Source organism: Rattus norvegicus, chromosome 1 (genome assembly GCF_036323735.1).
Source record: "Rattus norvegicus strain BN/NHsdMcwi chromosome 1, GRCr8, whole genome shotgun sequence".
NCBI lineage: Eukaryota > Metazoa > Chordata > Mammalia > Rodentia > Muridae > Rattus > Rattus norvegicus.
In genome coordinates, this window is record NC_086019.1 from 214,123,575 (window position 1) to 214,146,719 (window position 23,145).

The following is a 23,145-nucleotide window of genomic DNA, read 5'->3' on the forward strand; positions in this document are numbered from 1 at the left end:
ATGAGCACTTGGAGAGAGGGGGGAAGGGAAGGGAGAGAGAGTGGGGCAGGAAGGCAAGAGCAAGAGAGGAGCAAGAGAACAAGAGGTATGGGTGGGGGTAGCAAGCAGCCCCTTTTATAATGTCAGGCATACCTGACTGTACCAGGTAACTGTGGGGCAAAGCTTAGAATGCTAATACAAGGTATCTTAGGGTTTCCGTTGCTATGAAGAGATACTATCAGCACAGTAACTCTTATAAAGGAAAACATTTAATAGGGGCTGGCTTACCATTTCAGAGGTTTAGTCCATTACCATGGCGGGAAGCATGGCAGTGTGCAGGCACATAGGGTGCTGGAGCAGCTGAGAGTTCTACATCTTGATTCACACAGGCAGCACTATACCACCACACTGGGTGTAGCTTGAGCATAAGAGACCACCAAACCACCCCACAGTGATCCACTTTCTCCACTAAGGCCACACATGAATTTATGAGGGTTATACCTATGCAAATCATCACACAAGGAATCTGGGAGCTAAAGCTAGTCCAGATAAGGTGATGAGCCAACCTCTCCACATTACTACAGTTCTAATCAGTCAGCAGTCTCTACAGACACAAGAATTTCTTCTCAGCCACAGTTGAATTTTGTTTTGTAAACTTCTTTGAGTTCTGTACATTACATAACACTGGGTTTTCCTTAAGGAATAAACTGGGGAGCTGGAGAGATGGCTCAGTGGTTAAAAGCATTGACTGTTCTTCCAGAAGTCCTGAGTTCAATTCCCAGCAACCACATGGTGGCTCACAACCATCTGTAATGGGATCTGATGCCCTCCTCTGTTGTCTCTGAAGACAGCAACAGTGTACTCATATACATAAATAAGTAAATCATGAAAAAGGATAAACTTCCCAGATTTTTCTTTTTTTTTTTTTTTAAGTTATAGGAATGGAACCCAGGGACTTGCATGCATGCACTGGGCAATGACTGTACTACTGAGCTACATCCCAGCCCAGGTTTTCTCAGTTCTTTTGTATGAGAGACTGAAGAACTTTGGGTCTTGGGTTTATTTGCTGCTGTGGCAACAGTTAATCTAAGATAGATAGATAGATAGTGGCACATGCTTGTAATCACAGCACTTGGGAGGCAGAGGCAGGAGAATCTTGAGTTTTAGGCCAACTTCAGGTACATAATAGACTCCAGATTCTTTTTTTAAAATTCCCTTTCCTGTATGTGTGTGTACGCATGTGTGCACACATGTGTAGGTATACTTGGAGGCCCAAGATTGACATCAGGGCCTTTTGTTGATTTATTCTACCTTTGTTGACCCAGGGTCTTTTACTCAAACCCAGAGCTCACAGATATAGCCAGTTTAGTTAGCCAGCTTGCTCTGGGGAGCCAACCTTGTGAGGTTAGAATTACAAGCAGGCTGCCATAACCATCGTGGGTTCTGGGGGTCTGAGTTCTTAAGCATTTTTAACTTCTAAGCCATCTCCTCAGCCTGTTTTTTTTTTTAGCTTTATTTTTTTAAAAAAAAATTATCGTATGTGTATGAGTGTTTTGTTTGCGTGTTTGTGTGTTCTCTACAGGCACGTCTGCCACTCAGAGGTCACAGAACAGAGTGTTGGGTCCCCTGGACTGGAGTTACAGATTGTTGTGAGATGCCCTGTGGGTGCTAGGACCCCTCTAAAAGAGCAACAAGGGCTTTAATAGCTGAGCCATGTCTCCAGCCCCTGTTGTGTGTTTGCTTGTTTGTTTGTTTGTTTTAAGACAGTCTCATTTTGTGTTCCAGGCTGTCTTAGAGCTCATTATATTTCTTTTAAGTGGTATTTTTGACTCATCCAAAAATTGTCTCCAACCTCCACATACATGCACATACAATAATAACAAATAATTTTTAAAAAGTAAATTTGTGGTAGCATACACCTTTAATCCCAGAAGTCAGGAGGCAAAAGCAGACAGATCCCTGAATTTAAGGATTGTATAGTTGAGTTCTAGGATTACATAGTGAGACTGTCTCAAATTTTTCTTTATAAATACATTATATATGTATGAAAATGCCATCAGGAAACCAATTATTATGTCTAATGAATATGTGTTAATATATTACATGTGGAAACCATAGGACAATTTTCAAAGTCTGTCCTCTCTGTTAGAGAATGAGTTCTTGTTATAGAAATTATTTAATCTCAATGGAGGGGGCTTCTACCCTGCCTTTGATCATTCAGTTCCTGGATAAAGGGCAACTACTTTTATTGTTATAATAAGCCTTAATCAGCATTATAGCTGGGCAAATATCTACCCTCTAAGCTATTAGAATCTATTTCCCCACTAATATCTGCAAATTAAAATTTACCATGTTCCATCTGGGCTGCTCTAAACTTCAGTTGGCCAGCCTTCATGGCCATGCTTTTATGACTCAGTTAATTTAGCATCTTCTTTCTCTCCTCCTCCCTCTGCTCATGGTTCTCCTCAGATCCCAAGCCTGGGACTGCCCCCCCCCCCCCAACTCCTGCCTATCTCAATTCTGCACAGCCATAGGCTGTAGGCATCTTTATTCACTGATCAGGGATAACTTGGGGGGCAAGATTCTATAGCATCACTTGGGTCTAAGGCATCCTGGGTAGGGCGGGCATCCAGGCCTTGGGTGCCAATATTTAGTATTACAATACATAGCAAAAGACCAAACCTCAACAATTTCCCATTTTCCTGTTTGGCCAGGTATTGTTTCTGCTGCTAGCTGGCCTTGAACTCCCTAGAATTAATTCTACTGCATCTGGCTTCTTTATGTGAGTTCTGGAGACTGAATTCTGGTCTTCATTCAGGCTTGCAGGACAAATGCTTTTACCTGCTGATCCATCTCACTAGCCCCATGCATAATGTACTTCTATTACCCTCTCCTGTTCCCCTCCTTCTCCCATTGATTACTTTTTTCTTCCCACTTAGTTCCTCTTCTACTTTACTGCTTTTATTATTATTTTTTGATCCACTGAGTTTTATTAGGGTTATTTACATAGTCCTGGGTAAAGCATGTTTATAGGAGTATGAGACTCCTTATCACTGAAGAAAATATCTCTCTGTCTCCCAGTAAGCATTACTTGGCTATAGATATAACTCAGAGAGGTTTGTCTCCATGAGCCCCTTAGCTACCATTATCTGTTTGCTGGTCTTCAATGGGTGTATCCCTTCATGGGCTTTTTCTCCTATGACAGGGTATTGACAAACCCAATCTTGTCTAGTTGTTGTGCTGGTGATTGTAACTGCTATAAGCTCAGGAGTGCAGCAGGGATACCATGCTCTGAGGAGACAGTTCCATGTGCTTTTGCCCTTCGTCCAACTCTTAACCTTCTTTTTTTTTTTTCTTTTTTTTTGGTTCTTTTTTTTTTTTTTTTTTCGGAGCTGGGGACCGAACCCAGGGCCTTGCACTTCCTAGGCAAGCGCTCTGCCACTGAGCCAAATCCCCAACCCCTTAACCTTCTTTTTAACCTTGTCTTCCATGATGATCTGTGAGTCTTGGCAGGGGAAACTGAACATTGAACAGCTCTTTATTCTCAGCCCCCAACCAGCACCCTGACCAGTTCTAAGTCTCTGCACTTTCTGCTTTCTGCTCTTACTGGGACCTTTAAATTTTTTTTTTTTTAAGAGAACCAGCCTCTTTTTTTTTTTTTAAAGTATGTATTTATTTCATGTATGTGGGTACACTGTCGCTGTCTTCAGACACCAGAAGAGGGCATCAGATCCCATTACAGATGGTTGTGAGCCACCATGTGGTTGCTGGGAATTGAACTCAGGACCTCTGGAAGAGCAGTCAGTGCTTTTAACCACTGAGCCATTTCTCCAGCCTAGACCTTTTCATTTTTTAAAAACAATTGTATCTATTTGTGTGTGTGTGTGTGTGTGTGTGTGTGTGTGTGTGTGTGTGTGTGTTGATGTCCTAGCACATCAGCTTATACATTCTGTGTGTGGTGATCAGAGAACACTTCCGGCATTGGTTCTCTCCTTTCAGAATGGGGGTCCTAGAGATTAAACTCAGGCAGCAGGTAACCTTTACCCAGTGAGCCATTTTGTAGGCCTCTGGGATTTTTTTAATTGACAAATATTTTTTGTGTTGATGAAGTTCTAGTGGTACTCCTTCTTTTACAGTTATTCCATATATGTCTTTGGAAAGCTTTTCTCTTTCAGGTGTGTGTGTAACTTAATTTTTTTCTTAATTTTTAAATTTTTTTCTGGTCTATAAATGAGCATAGGTGATGCCATGGAGAATGGAAAACCTGGTCCAGTGCAGGTCGTTTTGGTTCATAAAGAGCAGCACTCCTTTGAGCTAGAAGAGAGAGCCTTGGCCAGCGTCCTCCTCCAAGACCATATCCGAGATCTTGATGTAGTGGTAGTATCAGTGGCTGGTGCTTTTCGAAAGGGCAAATCCTTCATTCTGGACTTTATGCTGCGATACTTATATTCTCAGGTAAGTTAATTTCAAAGTAGAAAGTGAGAAAAATAAGCTCATGAGCTATCCTTGATGTCTAAAATTGCATAAGATTTGGTGAGGGTTGGGGTATGTAGTATAGTGGTCAAGTGTTTGCCTGGCATGTGTGAGGCCCTGTAGTTTATCCCCAGTACTTCTGAAAATGAAACCAAGGATGTAACAGAACATCTTATTTTTCCTATAGAAGGAACATGGTCATTCAAATTGGTTGGGTGACCCAGAAGAACCACTGACAGGATTTTCATGGCGCGGAGGCTCTGACCCAGAAACTACTGGGATTCAGATTTGGAGTGAAGTTTTCACTGTGAAGAAGCCATGTGGGAAAGAGGTAAGGATGTTGAAAGAAAGAAAGAAAGAAAGAAAGAGAGAGAGAGAGAAAGAAAGAGAGAGAGTAGACATTATAACAGAATAACCAAATGAAAACTTGTATTTATTTTGTTTTCTTGAGATAGGTGTGGTTTTTTGTTTTTGTTTTGTTTTTTTTTTTAAGTAAGTTTGCCAGGCTGGTCTGGAACTTAGTAGGTACCCCCAGGCTGACCTTGAATTCTGAGAACCCTCCTTCAGCTGCCTGTGTTCTGAGATCATAAGTGTGGGGAGAGGAGATGGAGTCACGTGACGAATCCTGGGAATTCCGACTCTGGAGAGCAGCATCAGGGTGCAGATCTGAGTGTATTACCCAGTACATTAGCTTATATACAGTGTGTGAGCCAATCGTGTCTCACCACATCATCACTGTCTTCTAGTGAAAGCCTTGCTTGATGAGGGTACTCTGAAGGAGTGGGGGGGAGTATCCACACCTGTTAGGACTTCCATGAAGACAGGGGAAGCAGCTATGCTCTGGCCTCAGTTCTTTGCTGTTTCACTGGTGTTCTGAGAGCAATCTTAGATCTATGCCACGTGAAACAGATCAGGACTCTTATAGCCTATGGTGCCTAGCTCTCTGTCCCACTTTTTCCTTCACAAGGTTTCCTTATTCCCCACACATGGGTGCATACTACGTTGCTTGATTCTAGACGAGAACTTTAACATATGCAGTGTTACTCCAATCAAATAATAAATTGGATCCTTCTAAGTCATGATAACTCCTAGCTCCTAACGTAATTGCTTTTTTCCTGTTGAGTTATTTGATAGTAAATCCTGCAGTGTACTCATTTAAATCCTTTACTAAGTAGAAAACTTGATGCTGGGAGGTATCAGTATACATTTTGTAATAGAAATGTTTGCTTTGTAAAACTGACTACTCACTCAAACCTTCCTTCCATCCTTGAATTCCGTTTATGAAAGAACCACTCTGATGTTAAACAAAAGTGTTGTCAAATGAAAGAAAGCAACTGTTAGAGCTGTATGTGCTATTCATACGTCTTAGGTCACAACTTGGAGGCCGGCCTGGGCTTCTCAAAGTGTACATAAAAGCACTTGGCATGGTGACTTCTGCCTGTAATTCCCACATTCAAGAGGCTGGGGCAGGAAGATTGGCACACATTTGAGGCCAGCATGCCCTATAAAGTGTGGGACCCTGTTTCAAAGATGACAACAAAAAAGTGGTTTGGAAGTTTACTGCGTTTGTCTGTGACATGAGACCATTTCCATCAGTTTTGAGTACACACATAGCTTCTGCTCTTCAGAGGACTTCCAGTAAGTCCTGTTGTTTCCTCTTTAGTCTCATTTTTCTAGTTAGTAGACACATGTGATTGTGAGCTTTTGTTTAATTGGGTATCATGCCGATGAAGTGTTTTTAGTCTAAACATAAAGCTGAACAGGTATCATCACCACCTGACTAAAACATTTCATTTCCTCAGAAGAGGCCTTTAGTGTTAGCAGTCCCTTCCCATTTCCGTCTTCTTCCAGCTCCAGTCTCTACTGATTCACTATTGACTGAGCTGGCAGGAGGTGCAGCCTGGTTGGAGAACTAGGTGTGCTTGCACTTCACCTTCCTTTCTCTCCCTTCCTTCCGGTCATCGTCTCCCTTTCTCTGCCTTCTTGTCTTTTTTTGTATTGGGGAGTGAACCTAGTGTTATGTGTATGGTAGGCAAATGTCCTGCCTCTCAATTACATCTCCCCATGGAGCCGGCTGTTTATATTATGTAAGTGAAATGATATGTATTTTTTGGGTCTGGCCTCCTTTATTCAGCCTAATTCTCTCTCTTTTTTTTCTTTTTCTTTTTTTCGGAGCTGGGGACCGAACCCAGGGCCTTGTGCTTGCTAGGCAAGTGCTCTACCACTGAGCTAAATCCCCAACCCCCAGCCTAATTCTCTTAAAGCATTCATTATTTCTTTACGCCCTTCCATGACAACAATATTCCATTGTATAAGAATACTATACTTTCTAAAAAATACATCTGTTGTGAATATTTGGACTGCTTATATCTTTTTTGTGTTATAAATAATGCTGCCTGTACATGCCTGTGATCTTAGTACTTGAGAAGCTGAGACATGAGTTTCAGATTAGCTTGAGATCCTGTCTAAACTAACCTCTTCCCTCAAAATAAACAAAAACTCAGATCTGGAGAATTAGGTCAGTGTCTCAAGAGCGTTTGTTGTTGCTCTTTTGGGACTTGGGTCCTCTAAAACACTCGTACACACAAAATACTCATGTAGTGATAATTTTGGAGTTTCGGTTCTTTGAAAAACAGAAATATTATGGGAATGTGCTTTCCTTTGAGCCCAGGTGTGTGGATATGGGACTACTTTGGCTCTGATTTGCCTCATGTTCTAGCATACAGGTTGGAAGAGCTATCTTTAGAAGGTATTAGGCATCTTGGGCTTTTTTTTTTTTTTTCTCTAAAGATAGTCACAGGGGCTGCTGAGATGGCTCAGTAGTAAAAAGAGTTGATTCCCTGCATCCATATATTGGGCTAACAGCCATCCATAGACCCAGTTCAGGGGGTCTGATGCCTTGCTCTGGCCTCTGTAGGACTGCATGCACATGATACACAGAAATAACTTGCAGGCTGAACACCCATACACACAAAAAGAAGTAAGTTTAAAAAAATTAAATTAGTCAGCATTGCCGTGTGATACAGAAACACATTTAACATTTTCCCCAAGAAGTTCTTTTGTTGAAGACTTACTGTGAGGTTGTTCATCCCATCAATGGTGACCCACTGGGGAGTTCATACTGACTTGACTCTGAGACAAAGGCTTGCCTTAGCCCCTCCTGTCTGTCTCCAGCTTCCAGTCAACTGCAAAGTGAGCTAATTTGCTCCACCCTGAGCTTCCCACCATGACAGTCAGCCCTGCATTATCATCATTTCTGTCATGTACAGGTTGGCCTCCAGCCCTCAGCAGTAAACAGCTAAAGATGAAAATTTCTGCAGCTGTGACTGAAATAAAATTTTCCTCCCTTAAGTTGTGTATCTCAGGTATCTGTCACAGACATGAAAAGTAAACATATACAAGAGCGCTTCAACCCTAGAAAAACGTGTACATAGATGTTTATGGCAGGTACTGTTTTTTAATAATTTTTGGATGTCTTTTTTTAAATTATTTTGTGTATATGAGTGTATAGTTATTTCTCTACTTTCTTCTTTCTTCTACCCTTCACTCTTCCACCCTTTCAACCTCTTAACCCTAAATAAGAGAGAAAAAGGGGCAGAGAGGAAAGGAAAGAGATCCCTGAATAAAGTCTGGGTTCTGAAATGGGAGACATCACTATACCACTTCCTGCTCATTATGGGTGTTGAGTTCCTTGGGACAAGTTTGATCTTCACTATAAGGCTATCTAATTTCTTCTTGTTTCTTCTTTGGGCTTAACTTCTTAACGACCCAACAACAACCCAACAACATTTTCATTCCCTCTGAGAAGTCCCAATTCCAAATATCACAGTCTCAGAAACTGTTTGAAGCTGGTGATGCAAGAGGTTCTAGTTTCTAGCTCTTGATACTATTGTTTCTTTTACTTTATTTCCTTTTTCTTTTGAGTAAGGTTATATTTTTAAATCAAAGCTGGTCTTCAATGTGATACCTTAGCCTCCAGAGTCCAATATACTTATTTGTTCTTTCTATGTGTATTAACTTATTTGATGGCTTGTATACACCTCTCAATGGCCCCCATTCCCTGTTTTGAGACATCTTGGGGTGGAGGGAATGAGTGTGTGTGTCTGTGTATATTTTTGTGTTGGTGCATATGTGTTTGTGTAGAAGCTTGAGGTCAGAGGAGAGTCTTATCCTTTGGTGTCATCCTTAGGAATGGTTTTTATCTCTCTTGAGACAGTGTCTCATTGGCCTGGAATTTTCCAATTAGGCTAGGATGTTGGCCAGTGAGCTGCACAGGTTCTCCTGCCTCTGCCTTTCCAGAGTTGGTATTACACATGTACACCATGAAGTCTAGGATTTTCACATGGGTTATGGGGATCCAAACTCAAGTCTTCATGCTGTGAGGTAAGCCTTTTACTGACTGAGCCATCTCCTCTCCAACTCCATTTTGTGTGTGTGTGTGTGTGTGTGTGTGTGTGTGTGTGTGTGTGTGTGTGTGTGTATTTAATGGCCAGTTTAGTAGGTAGGAAGTGGTAAGTCATTGTGGTTTTGATTTTAATTTGTATTTTACTAGTGACTAATAGTATTGTATTGAACATTTTTTTCCAGGTACTTAAGAGCCATTTAGACTTCTTTGGAGTAATGTCTATTCAAATCAAATCCAAAGTTTAAAAAAATTTTTATTCTATGTGTATTGGAGTTTTGCCTACGTATATGTCTGTACCAGATATGGTATCTGTAAATATAACTGATATCTGTGCAGGTCAGAAGAGGGCATTGGATCCTCTGGAGCTGCAGTTACATATAAGCTGCCTTGTGGGTTCTGGGAATTGAACCTAGGTCCTCTGGAGGAATAGCAAGTGCTCTTAACCACTGAAGTTCCTGACTTATCTTTGTAAATTAGCCTACAAAGTAGCAGGTTTCCTTGTGATTTTTCATACGTACTTAGTTTTAGTTGACCCTTTCCCTCACCTCCTCCGTTTTGTCCCCATTCCCATTTAAGTATTTTCAGTTCCCAGTATTCCCCCTTCCACTTTAAGATCACATGCGTTCTACTACTCCCACCTCTCTTAGAGCTTCCCAGGGATGGGTGATAGGGGGAAGGGCTACCTGGGGGAAGGACGGAGAGGACAGGAGAGGGCTGAGATCAGGATATAAAGTGAATAAATAAATTAATGAAAAATAGAAGAAAGAAAAAGCTTCCCTTTCCCTCTCTTGTGGGCCCCTTTCTAGGTTTTGGCCTCTACATTTCACCCGCATAAATGATGCATATATGAAAAATTAGAAAACATGGATGTTTGTGTCTCTGAGTTTGGGTCACCCTGGTTAATAAACTACTTTTCATTCCCATCCACTTTCTTGGGAATTTTATTTTTCTTCATGGCTGAATGAAATTTTTTTTGTTTACATTTACCACATTTAATAAACCTAGGGTGAGTTCATTCTTATTGTAAATAGAGAAGCAGTGAACACAGAGGAACATACATCCCTGTAGTAGCATATGGAGTCCTTTGCTATGCATATGGTGGAATAGTGGGATCATACGGGAATTCTATTTTTATTAATTTTTAAGCCACTGCTCTCCATAGTGACTATTCCAGTTTATATTCTCAATAAATAAATATTTCAGAATGTAATTAAAATATTAAAAATGAAATGCCTGGTGGATAGTGAGATAAGTGGCTGGCTGTAACATTGATGTTTCCCTCTGGTGGGATAATTTCATCCTTCTTCATATTGTTGCATGTGCTCATGTGCTGTAACATCTCACTAGGTCAGAGCAGATACTCCCTAGTGAAGTACTCTTACCAAAGCAGCACCTAATTGCTTTCCTGATAGAACCTATAAGCAGCGTTGAGCAGCTCATGTAAATGTTACTTTCAATTTTTCTTTTTGATTTTTTTGAGTCAAGGTCTCATTCTATAGCCTATGCTAGACTATTCCTTATGTATGCCAGGCTGATCTTGAACATACGACTGTCCTCTTGCCTCAGCTTCTCAAGTGCTGGGATTACAGGATTACTGTGTACTGTAGGAATAAACTCTTGTGCATTGTATGTAGGTATCACCTGTCAGTAAAGAGATGAATAGCCTATAGAAAGGCAAGATAGAATAGGAGGTGGGACATCTGATGTAGAAGAATTTTGGGAAGGAGTTGTGCAGGAGATTTACTACCCAGACTTGAAGGAAGTCAGACGTATGAACCTGAGGAGAGATAACCAGCCACATGGCAGACATAAAATAGTGTAAATGGGTTAATTGAGTTATGAGCTAGTTGGGGAACAAGCCTAGTTTAAGGCCTAGGCATTAATTCATAAACAGGCCTCTGTGGCATTATATGGGAACGGGGGTGACATAGAAAAGCCCAAATGGTTACAGTGTACTTTTAATTTACTCTTTGCCTTCTCCTCTTCATTTTAACATTTGATTTTCTTTCTTTATTTCTCTATCTCTTTTTTTAAGGTTGCAGTTGTTCTGATGGATACCCAGGGGGCCTTTGACAGCCAGTCAACTGTGAAAGATTGTGCTACCATTTTTGCTCTAAGCACTATGACTAGTTCTGTTCAGGTAAGATCCCCTCTGTTACTTTCCTTTGTCTATTTCCCCCTTCCTCCCTTCCCTTTTTTTCTCTCTTCCCCAATTCCTCTCTCTCACCCTTCTGGGGATTCAGCCTAGGATTTTGAAAATGCAAGGCAATTATTTTACAGTGAGCTCTGTAGCCTGTCAGTTATTTTCTGTTACTGCAATTTTTGTGGTTGTAGGATTAGGACTCTTATATACACTTGCCTACTTCTTCGTGAAGCCACACTAAGTATAATAAAATAAAACTTAATATCAAACTCACAGGACAAGGAGGATATGAAATAATATGACAGTACAAAGAACTATACATACGTAGTTTATATATTATATATAATTTGTGTATAGTTATTTATTTCAGGCCTACCTGCCTAGGAATAGTGCCACTTACAGTGGTCTAGAGCCTTCCATATTAGTCACCAATCAAGAAACTCTCTTCTTGGCTCAGTGGTTAAGAGCACTGTCTGCTCCTCTAGAGGACCTGGAATTGTTAATTCCCAGCACCTGCATGACAGCTCACATCTGTCTGTAACTACAGTTCTAGGGGATCCATGGCAGGAAGCCTGCATGTGGTACACATACCTGTGCCCAAGTACCTACCCTTACACATAAATAAATTAAATAATCTTGAAAGAAAAAATGTCTTTTAGTTTCAGGCATAGGACAATCTAATTGAATTATTCAGTTGAGGTTTCTGATTTCCCAAGTGACTTCAGGGTTGTGTCAAGTTGTCAATAAAATTTAACCAGTACAAACTATATGCATAACTTAAGCTCTTAGAAGCACAAAAATAATTATTTTTTCTACTTATATAATTATATACATAATATGTCAGAAAATCTCAAACCTCTTAAAAACTATTTTAAATTATAAATAAGGAATTTTGTAATTTTAGCCTTATATTTTATTTTTTTCTAAAAGACAGATAATACTGCTTGCTCTGTATTGTATAAGTATGTATGTATATTTATATACATATGTTTATGTATATATGTGTGTATGTATGTGTATATATATATGTGTATGAGGCATATATATATATGCCTTCACGGAGGATATATATTGCATACATATATATTGCTAAAATATAAATTTTCATTGTACAAAGTGTCATCCAGTGTTCTAAGCTTATTTGGAACTTGTTTGAAGCAAGCCTGAGTGTTAACAATCTTGATTTTGTTTTCTAGATTTACAATTTGTCCCAGAATATTCAGGAAGATGATCTTCAGCAGCTACAGGTAACATGAAATGGTACTGGGAATAGTGAGTAAATGATAAAATATCATGTATTTTCTAGCCTATGTGGAATCTAGACACGAAGGGGGTGTGTCTGAGTACAGGAAGAAGACAGAGAATAGGAGGGATAGGATGAAAAGGCTGTGGCTGGGTGGGGCTAGGAAGAGAGGCTTGGTCATTGAAGTGCCTGGTAGGCAAGCATGGAGACCTGAGTTTGAGTCCCCAGAGCTCATGTAAAGTGAACAACCAGGTGTAGTGGTGCGTGCCTTTTATCACAGCACTCAAGAGGTAGAGGCAGATGGATCTTTGTACGTTTGAGGCCAGGCTGGTCTACCTAGTGAGTTTCAGTGTGGTAGTCTGCTAACCCCAATGATGGAGAGGTAGAAATAGGTTATCTGGAGCTTAATGGCTAGTAGTCTAGGAAACTGGTTAGCTTAGGTTTAGTGAGACACTGTCTCATAAACAAAGGTTGAAAAGTATAGAAGAAAAAAAAAGAAAAGTATAGAAGAAACCTGACATAACCTCTGGTCTCACATAGACATGTGTATATATACACCAACATGTGCATTTACATGTACATACGACATACACATTACACAAACAACAGCAACACAGCACAGATATACACATAAAAAAAGAAATAAAAGCAAACAGCTGGAGGTGGACAGGGTCTCTGTGAGTCCTGAGCCAGCCAAGGTTTTGGGGATTGGATTTGGGTTGGGTTCTCGGGCTTTTACCTACTGAATGGTTTGCTTGGTCTTTTCGTTTTGATTAAGACTGCACACACACTACTCTTGCATTCATTTCTTTGGTAGAGGGGAGAGACCTGGGGCGATTTCCAAACATTGCTTCAATTGGTAGTCCCACTTCCTCACCCCTCTTTGGAGGAACTCAGGTTTTCATTTCTCAGTTGTTTAAGGATTCTGTTGAGAGAATATTTTACTTCTTGGATCTCTGTTTCCTCCCATTTGTTAACAGGGCAGAAAAAGCCAGAACTGGACACTTGCCATCTATTTCTTTTCTTCTGTGGTATTTTTGACAAGTTATTTGTACTGCCATATTATTTCATGTCCCCCTTATCCTATGAATTTGATAATTAAACTTTATTTTATTACACTTAGTGTGGCTTCATGAAGAAGCAGGCAGTATGTGTGGGAGTCCTAATCTTAGTGAAGGTGCTCAGTCGTTTGAATTGGGTAGCTACTTACATAGTGCCAGGACTTTTGCTGTGGGAGATAACACAAATGGAAATGTCCCTGCATACTGGTCTGAGTGCTCATAGTGACTAAAAATGCTCATGGCGATTAAAGGTAACTAGGCCCAGCCAAATGAATATTTACTTTTTTTAGATTTATTTTTTTGTGCATGAATATTTCTTCCGAATGTATAAATATGCCTGGTGTTGGATGGAATTTGTGAACCTCCATGTGGGTGCTAGGAATTGAACCCTGGTCCTTTGGAAGAACATGCTGTTAACCATCTTGCTAGATCCCAAATATTTTGCAAAAGAATACCTTAAAATTATTTTAAATAAAGTTGTCCTACAAGTCATTAACTTCTCTTTTTTAAAGCTCTTCACAGAATATGGCCGTCTGGCAATGGATGAAATTTTCCAGAAACCTTTCCAGGTAAAGCACTGTGAATGTCATTCATACCTTTGTTTAGTTTGCAGTTTAGCAATTACAGCTCACAACCCAGAGCTGCCTGTTTTTATTATAACCTGTAAGCTATAGGGATATTTTCTTTTTTTTGAGACAGTCTTGCTAGATTGCTCAGGCTGGTCCCTTTCAGCATGCCTCTGCCCCCTTTGAAAAAATTAGCAGAAAATATTGTGGTAATAACTGTAATTCATCTTGAATATGCACTTATACAGTGTTGTAATTCTGTTCTGCTCTGTCACAACAGACATTAATGTTTTTGGTTCGAGACTGGAGTTTTCCTTATGAATATAACTATGGACTGCAAGGAGGAATGTCGTTTTTGGATAAGCGTTTACAGGTAAGTAGGAAATCTGAATGGTTTTCTAAAGTTAGTAACTTTCCCATTTCCTTTTGAATATTGTCTTTAAAAAATATCATTGAAAACGATACTCTGGGGTGCCGGAGAGGTGGCTCAGCGGTTAAGAGCACTGACTGATCTTCCAAAGGTTCTGAGTTCAAATCCCAGCAACCCCATGGTGGCTCACAACCATCTGTAATGAGATCTGATGCCCTCTTCTAGTGTGTCTGAAGACAGTGACAGTGTGCTTATATATAATAAATAAATTTTTTTTTTGGTTCTTTTTTTTTTTTTTTTCCGGAGCTGGGGACCAAACCCAGGGCCTTGCGCTTCCTAGGTAAGCGCTCTACCACTGAGCTAAATCCCCAGCCCCAATAAATTTTTTTAAAAAAAGAAAATGATACTCTTAAATTTTATAAATATTAGTATAAACTAGGATAATTTTTTGTTTAAAATTTTAAAAATTACATGTATTTATTTGTGTGTGTGATAGAGAAAGAGAGAAGAGTGCTTCAGTACTCATGTGATGGTCAGGGAACAATTCTTTTCCATGTGGGTCTCAGGGATTGCACTCAGGTTGGCAGACTTGATGGGCAAGTACCTTTACCTGCTTAGCAGAAAGATGGCAGTCTTTCTGGCCCTAGTATAAGTTTTTTCATGGTAAAATTGAAGAACCCCCTGGTTCTTCTATATAATATATAGACACTGTGGAGAGAAACTCTGAGCAAAAGGCCTTTGTAATTGTAATTTCCAGTTATTTTGAATCAGGTTCTATATGTGCCTTTAGACTATATTTAGGATTGTAATTCTGTTCTTACTCAATATTATTATTTTTTCTTTTTTTTCGGAGCTGGGGACCAAACGCAGGGCCTTGCGCTTGTTAGGCAAGCGCTCTACCACTGAGCTAAATCCTCAACCCCTTACTCAATATTATTTGCCTTGGCATATATATATAAACAAGCCTAGCCTGTTCCTAAAACCAAAGCACAGGAGACCTTTGTCAGTCACTGCTAACTTATTGGATCCTTCTGGCCTACAAGCTTTCTGTTCTCCTTATGTGTTGTGCAATACCTTGTGTTGTGCAATACCTTTGAAAACCAAGTCTTTAGTCTCTACTCTCTGTTAGCTATGAGAGCCTCATGCACATGTACACTTACTACTTCTTGGGGCTGTGGCTCTTCCCATTGGTCACTGTGATCTATCACTCAGGAAGTCTTCTTTCCTTTGTCCTGATGCTAGTGAAGAATACCAAATTGTCTTTGGCTTGTAAATTTGATTTTCCTTGGCAGGTGAAGGAACATCAACATGAAGAAATTCAGAACGTTCGAAATCATATTCACTCATGTTTCTCGGATGTCACCTGTTTTCTCTTACCACATCCAGGGCTCCAGGTGGCCACAAGCCCTGACTTTGATGGGAAATTGAAAGGTGTGTTACAGACGTTGCTGTTGTACATGTGATTTGATCTTTGGAATTCCATAATGAGCAGTAAGAGTCAGTGATGATGAATCAAATGGATGCCATGAGAATAAATGTGGTCTCATAGAAAGAACAGTGTTAGTATAGTTCAGATTTCCCTCCTGCCTTACTCTGACCATCAGAAGTACTTTGCCAGTTCACTAACTGAAAATGAAGTACTGTTCTTCAGGGCTCTTCCTAAGAATGTAGTTTCTGCTTTATAAGAGATCAAAATGCTAAATGAAGGAAGACTGGAATCTAAGACATCCAATATTTTTCGAGTAAAAATATCTTCTCAGGAAAAGTACCATGATGCACAACCAAGCACTATTTATGCTCGACTCCTTTGTGTTTTTACCAAAACGAGATGCTGGGTCATAGGCTAATGTCAGGAAGTTCTGCGTCAATGGTAGGTTAGAGAATCAGAGTTGGGATGCTTGGGTACCATTATCTTATTTTTGTTCCTTATTCCTGGAGGCCCTGAGTCACCTGATGGCTGTCCCACAGTTTATACTTGTTTTTTTTTTATTAAAGATTTATTCATTTATTATATATAAGTACACTGTAGCTGTCTTCAGATACACTAGAAGAGGGCTTCGGATCTCTTTACAGATGGTTGTGAGCCACCATGTGGTTGCTGGGAATTGAACTCAGGACCTCTGGAAGAGTAATCGGGTGCTCTTAACCGCTGAGCCATCTCTCCAGCCCCAGTTTATACTTGTTAAACAGTTTGTTGATAGGCTGATCTGAATCTCTTAATTTTCCCTAAAACACCGATAATAGTTGTTGTCAGCATTGCAGTCCAGTTGGGTTCCCAGTGTTGTGCAAAATGCTTTAATACTAAGCTCACAGTAATTCCATGAAGTTACATCATTTTATTTATCTCTATATCAGGAAGCTGGCAAAAATGAGGAAAGTTAAGCAACTCACTCAAAGTACTTAGCTAAAAGCAGTGGGGCAGAGGTGCACAACTGGGTACTGGTGCCTTAAAGTCTGCACCGTGGAAATAGAAGTTCATTGTTGTTTGGAGGAAGTCTTTATAGAGTATGTTCATGTTGAGTTACCAGGACAACTTGCCCTTTAAGAATAGCCTCAGTAAATATGAAATATATAATTTTCATTCTTTTTGATTTAGTTGCTCTAAGAAGAATAAATAATATTTGTTTAAGTCAATATGTACAGACATGAGGCTACAGAGATAACTCAATAGTTAAGAGTGCTCTTGGGTTCTATTCCCAGCACCCACATTAAATGGTTCACAAATATTTGTACTGTAGTTTCAGGGAATATGATGCCCTCTTCTGGCCTTCCTGGGTACTGTCATGAACATAATGCACTTGTGTGCATGCTGCCACATACATACACATAAACTGAAATGGAAACTCAGCCGTTCTTTTTTTTTTTAAGATTTATTCATTTATTATATGTAAGTACACTGTAGCTGTCTTCAGACACACCAGAAGAGGGCATTGGATCTCTTTACAGATGGTTGTGAGCCACCATGTGGTTGCTGGGAATTGAACTTAGGACCTCTGGAAGAGTAGTCGGGTGCTCTTAACCGCTGAGCCATCTCTCCAGCCCTCAGCCGTTCTTTAGGTTTATTCTATGTGTGTGAGTGTCTTGCCTGCTTGTATGTAATATAGCACGCGTGTGTGTCCTGTGTATGCTGAGCTCAGAAAAGTGTGCTGGGTGCCCTGGAACTGGCGTTATTTATTGTCATGAGCCTCATGTAGATGCTGGGAACTCAACCTGGGTCCTCTGCAGTGACAGGTATGCCTGTCTGCGGAGCCATTTTCTCTTTTTTTTTTCCCCCCAAAGATTTATTTTTTTATTTAATGCGTATGGGGTTTGCCATCTTATATGTACCATATGTATGTGCAGAGGCCAGAAAGAGGGTGTCTGATCTTCTAGAATTAGAGTTATAGATAGTTTTGAGCCATCATGTAGGTGCTGGAAATCAAACTGGGATTTTTTGGAAGAGCAGTGCTCTTAAGTGAGCCGCTTACTCCGCCCCCACCCCATTAAGAAATCTTTTAAAACGATTTACAGACTAGCTGGTCTAAGTCTTTGAAGCACTGAATTTGAAAGGCATAACCTTTACCATCTGTTTGACACTTGTGTGATTGGCAGCTTTCCTAAAGGGGATACTGTGAGATCTTGTTGCTCAGTGATTGAGAGAGTCAAGAGTGAGGCCTGGTTTTGGTAGAGATATCTGTTTAGGTAAACAATGGAGCTAGAACCTGTAACCTAAAAAACTGGGAGAGAATTTTTTAGAGTTAAGTAGGGAGAAAAAGTTAAAGTTAAGTGCATTCATGTGTTCGCATCCGTGTGTGTGCGTGTGCATTGTGTGTGTGTGTGTGTGTGTGTGTGTGTGTAGTGTGTAATGATATATATATCATATGATATATATATATATATATCATATGATATATATTTTTTTTCCTTTTTTTGTTTTTTGTTTTTTTTGTTTTTGGAGTGGTAGGATCTCTATAGCTCAGGCTAGCCTCAAACTCACTTGATATCCAAGGGTAACTTTGAACTTCTCTTCCTGCCTCTCCGTCCTGACTGCTAGGGTTAAGGTATTCATTGCTGTGCCCGGCTGGTAGTGTTCTTCCAGGGTTATGACACTTCATTTCAGTTGTATTTTTACCAAATCCAGACTGTTGAGTTTTTGCTTGTTTTGAGTTAAGGTCTTGCTGTTTAGCCCTTGCTTACCTGGGAGTTGATATGTAGACCAGGCTGGCTTTGAATTTGGAACAGTTGTCCTGTTTTCACTTTCTAAATGCTGGAATTGTGGACACGTTCATAGTGTCCAGTAGGTGAGCTGAGGGGGACAGATAGGTCAGTGACTTTTCATGTCATGCCCTTGTCTCATGGGGAACTCAGGTTACCAGGTGTATGCACAGGAAAAATGTCAATTTTTTCCTGTCTTAAGGCATTTTGATATTTCAAAGCCATCTATTTTGAAACTCAGTTCATTTTAGCATTTTTATGTAGAAAGCAGGTAGTTTTTAAAGGTTGTGTGACTGTGACCTGTAGGTGTATGTATTGAAAATATGTAAACCTTTATAACAATCAGAAAAACACAAATATATTATTAGTATGTTATCGGTTTGTTGTTTTTTGTATTGTTTTGTTTTGGCTTTGACTTTTGGTTTTTCAAGACAGCATTTCCCTGGATAACCCTGGCTGTCCTAGAACTCATTCTGTAGACCATGCCAGTGTCAAACTCACAGAGATCCACATACCTCTGCCTCCTGAATGTTGGGATTAGAGGCGTGTGCCACAACTATCTGACTAAATTTAATTTTTAAGTGCTTTGTTCTTGGATCTAGTATTCTGTTTTAAGAGTTTATCCCAAGGAACTGCCCAAATAAATGAGTAAAAATTGTGTTTTTATATATTTTATGTATTTTATATATGTATATTTATATATGTATATTTATACATATGTATATATGTATATTTAATATTATGTATTATATACCTATTTTATTATACATATATTTATTTATATAATACACAATTATATATACATGATGTAATATTATATATTATAATAAGGGATAACTTCAAACCAAATGTGTACTTATGAGGATTAAAGTTCAGTCTTTAGCCAGGTGTGTGTGGTAGTGCACACCTGTGGTTCCAGCACTAGGAAGGCAGAGGAAGGAGTATCAAACTTTAGGCTAGATTGGGCTATATAGGGAGTCCTTGTCTCAAAAATTAAAGAAAGTAATTACTAAAAAGAATTAGGTAGGGGCTGGAGAGATGGCTCAGCTCTTAACCTCCGAGCCATCTCTCCAGCCCCCAAATAAATAAATCTTAAAAAGAAAAAAGAATTAGGTAGATATTTGGATGTATGTGTATGTATATACAGAGAAGTCAGGGGTAAATTATTAAATGTCGAATAAAAAATAAATTTGAAAATAATTTGATGAATGAATCTGATGCAAAAATTTAAGTCATAATGTATTGTTTGAGATACAGTCTTGCTTGAATAGTAGCTCTTTGCTAGCCTCAAACTAGCTATCTACTACAGCCTACCCTTGAACCTGCTCTTCTCCTGTTTTGTTCATTCCAGTGCCAGGATTACAGATTAGTATCACTGTGCCTAGTTTCCAAGTACTTGTAAAAATGAAAATACTTAAAAGTATAATTTTTCTTTTTACCTCAATTTCAAAATTTATGTATGTCTAAGGAACTATAGTATAGTTAGGTACTGTATAACTTTTCACTCAACGATGACTTTTGCGCAAATGGTCTCAGAGATAATAGAGCCCATATGTGTCATAGTCCGCCCTGTGTAGATTGTACTTACACACTCACAGTGTAAGTACTCACAGTAGCACAGTGAGGAACTTACCTGATGACACAGTTCTTAGACTATCCCTGTTGGTAAGTGATACATGACTCTACTTTTAGATTTATAGATGGATATTTTTATAGTTTTAGAGAAGCTTTTAAGGTTGAAGGCTTTATTTATTTTATTATTGTTTATGGACTGCTGCTCCTTGTTAGTCAAGGTCAGAGGACAGGTTTGTGGAGGTGATTCTCTTTTATACTTTAGTGGGGTCCAGGTCAGTAGATCTGCATAGCCAAGCCTCTTTTAGCCACTGAGGCATATTGTACCTGCTTCTTTTTGGAGCCCATGTCTTGCTGTGTCCTAGAATGGCCTATAACTCATTATAACAGCCCATACTGACCTTGAACTCAGTCCTTCTGCCTCAGCCTCTCAAATTCTGGGATTTTCAGCTTGTGCCTTCAGGCATGGCTTTATTGAGTTTCAGTGAAGAATAAATTCTATGTTGAAAAACATAGAAGACATGTAAATATTTGATAGGACTAGTTTGAGAGCCACACAGGTTTTTAAAAATTTTGGAGACACAGGGTCTTGATACACAGAGTTCAAGCTGGCCTCTAACTCTTTAGGTAGCCTGGGTTGGCCTCAGCCGCTCAAGTCCTTGTGTTGTAGGTGTGTGTCACCATATCTGGCACATAGCACATGTGATTGACTTTATTGGGGGTGTAGTTGTAGGTAGGACTGTTGTGGGCTGGCTCAGCAGATAAGGAACGGCTCCCCCTGCCAGACTTGGTGATTTCAGTGCAGTCTCTGCTCAGACAGAAGCTGAGCTCCTATTTCTTGCAGATAGACGATCAACTGCTTTTTGAGACTTTTACCTGTTTCCTCAGAAGCAGGATGCTGTTCCATCAGCATAAAGAAAACTTCACAGGAGTAGGGGATTGCGGAAAGCAGCTATTTAAGTGTTCCCTTTAACCAAATGCCAGGGCTTAGTCTTCTTTTATGTCCTGAGAAACTGGGCTCAACTGTCAGGAGACAGTTCTTTTATGATTTAAAAGCTGTTATTTTTGGAATAGCCTTAGTAGAGACATGAGTAGTCTGAGATCTGTAAATCTTAGCATCTGCATCCTACTTGGTCCCTGTGTTTTTTAAATAGTACTTCAGTGTCATGAAAGTTGAAACCATAAAAATGTTTAAAAATAGATAATATGGGCTGGAGAGATGGCTCAGAGGTTAAGAGCACTGACTGCTCTTCCAGAGGTCCTGAGTTCAAATCCCAGCAACCACATGGTGGCTCACAACCATCTGTGATGAGATTTGATGCCCTCCTCTGACCTGCAGGCATACATGCAGGTAGAATACTATATACATAATAAATCTTTTTAAAAAAATAGATACTATATTTTCATCCTTAAAAAGAAGGCTGGAAGCTAAGTGGTATGGCTGCAGCAGCTCACACCTTTCCAGTACTCAGGGGGCAGAGACAGGTAGAGCTCTGTGAGTTAGAGGGCATCCCGGTCTACAAAGAAGTTCCAGGACAGCCAGAGCTGCACAGAGAAACCCTGTTTCAAAAAACCAGTGGCTCACTAAGCCTATTGACCAGGGTTCAGTTCCTTTAGACTCACATAGTAGAAATAGAGTGACTACCACAAGCTGTCCTCTCACTTCCACACACACTCTGTGGCACACATACACATGCACATGTGTGCACATGCACAAATGTACACATTTTTAAAAAAATTCCCAAAGGATTAAAAGGTATTGAATGAAATTCTATTTTGTGTAGGGTTCTATAGTTTAATATACATAAGCATACTGTAGAACAGTATAGTTTCTACCGCTTTATACTTTCAGTATAAAAGATCCAGTATAGAAAGATTTAAGATAGAATTTTTTAGCGTTTATTTTTATTTTATGTGTGTGGGTTTGTCTGCACATGCGTCTATGCACTGAATGGGTATAGCCTGCTGAGGCCGGAAGAGGGCTCAGAGCCTCTAGCACTAGTTACAGACTGTCATGTGTCACCGTGTAGGTTCTGGGAGTCTACCTCTCTCTGGGAAGAGCAGCCAGTGCTCCTAACTGCCGAGCCATCTCCAAACTCAAGTGTGAGGTTAACAATGTGTCCTACCTTTTTATTTCTTAAAATTTAATAGGTTCATTTTTATATTATAATTAGATTTATGGAGTGCTGAAGATCTTTTCTGTCTTGACATTGGCAAAATTTTATTTTCATTTGGCAGTTGGAAACTCATAAAGACATTAGAAAATTTGTATAAATCTTATTGCTGGTAATTTAATTCTCCTGCATCTTCATAGTTGGATTTGTTTATTCATACTTTGAAGAAAGAATGTTTCTATCGATGAGTCCCCTGATTTTGCTTTGAGAACCTTATGCAAACAGCAATGAGTACATCACTTTCCTGTCATAATGGTCTTTTTATCTTAGGGTGGCCTGGGAGCCACTGAGAAGATACTTAGCAAGTAGCAGAAGGTACAAATGCTACTACTTCTTCAAGTTTTATTATCTTGTTTTATTTTTTTTAGAGATAGAATGAATGGGCATCCCAGGTTAGTCTCAAATTCACTGTGTAGTCCAGGCTGACCTTGAGCTTCTTGATCCTTTGTCAGGACCCCCTGCTGGGATTGTGGGTGTGAATCATAGTGCCAGGCAAGAGCTTTCTCTTTTAAGACAAAATCTTAGCAAAGACAAGGCAAATAAATGGTGACTTCCTGTTTATTTTAAGAGATAGTGTATGGGTGCAGCAAAAACAGGGGGCAAGCGAAGATGTAATTTTGTTTTTGAATACACTCTTTTAATTCTGTAAAAAGCGATACTGACTTGGGAGGCAAAAGCAAGAGGATTGCAAATTTGAAACCAGCCCTGGGTAGGTAGTCAGGATTCTGTCCCGAAAGCCAAACCAAGCTAAACCATGTAATTTCTTAAAAAGCAAGAGAATAAATGAAATATCCCAGAATTGAAACCAAGATGAGGCTATTCTGGATATTCTGCTCTGAACTGGACAAGAAGGAAGGTTACAAATGTAAGTGCATTAGGACAGAAGTCTATCAGCAGCCTGGTCACAGCCAGAAGATAGCAAGCATAGCCATAACTCCCTTTCTCTAGGAGGTTTTTGTGCTCAT

General features: G+C 39.7%; 1 protein-coding gene across 3 annotated transcripts in view; it reads left to right on the forward strand.

Moving 5' to 3' along the window:
• Positions 1-23,145, forward strand: part of Atl3 (atlastin GTPase 3) — a 40,972-nt gene that overhangs the window by 13,448 nt on the left and 4,379 nt on the right. For all 3 annotated transcript variants that reach the window (NM_001044241.1, XM_017589257.3, XM_006230812.5), the window contains exons 2-8: positions 4,220-4,434; positions 4,640-4,783; positions 10,893-10,997; positions 12,197-12,247; positions 13,817-13,873; positions 14,151-14,243; positions 15,533-15,671. In NM_001044241.1, the coding sequence (NP_001037706.1) occupies positions 4,220-4,434; positions 4,640-4,783; positions 10,893-10,997; positions 12,197-12,247; positions 13,817-13,873; positions 14,151-14,243; positions 15,533-15,671 (804 nt within the window). The remainder of the gene's footprint in view (positions 1-4,219; positions 4,435-4,639; positions 4,784-10,892; positions 10,998-12,196; positions 12,248-13,816; positions 13,874-14,150; positions 14,244-15,532; positions 15,672-23,145) is intronic.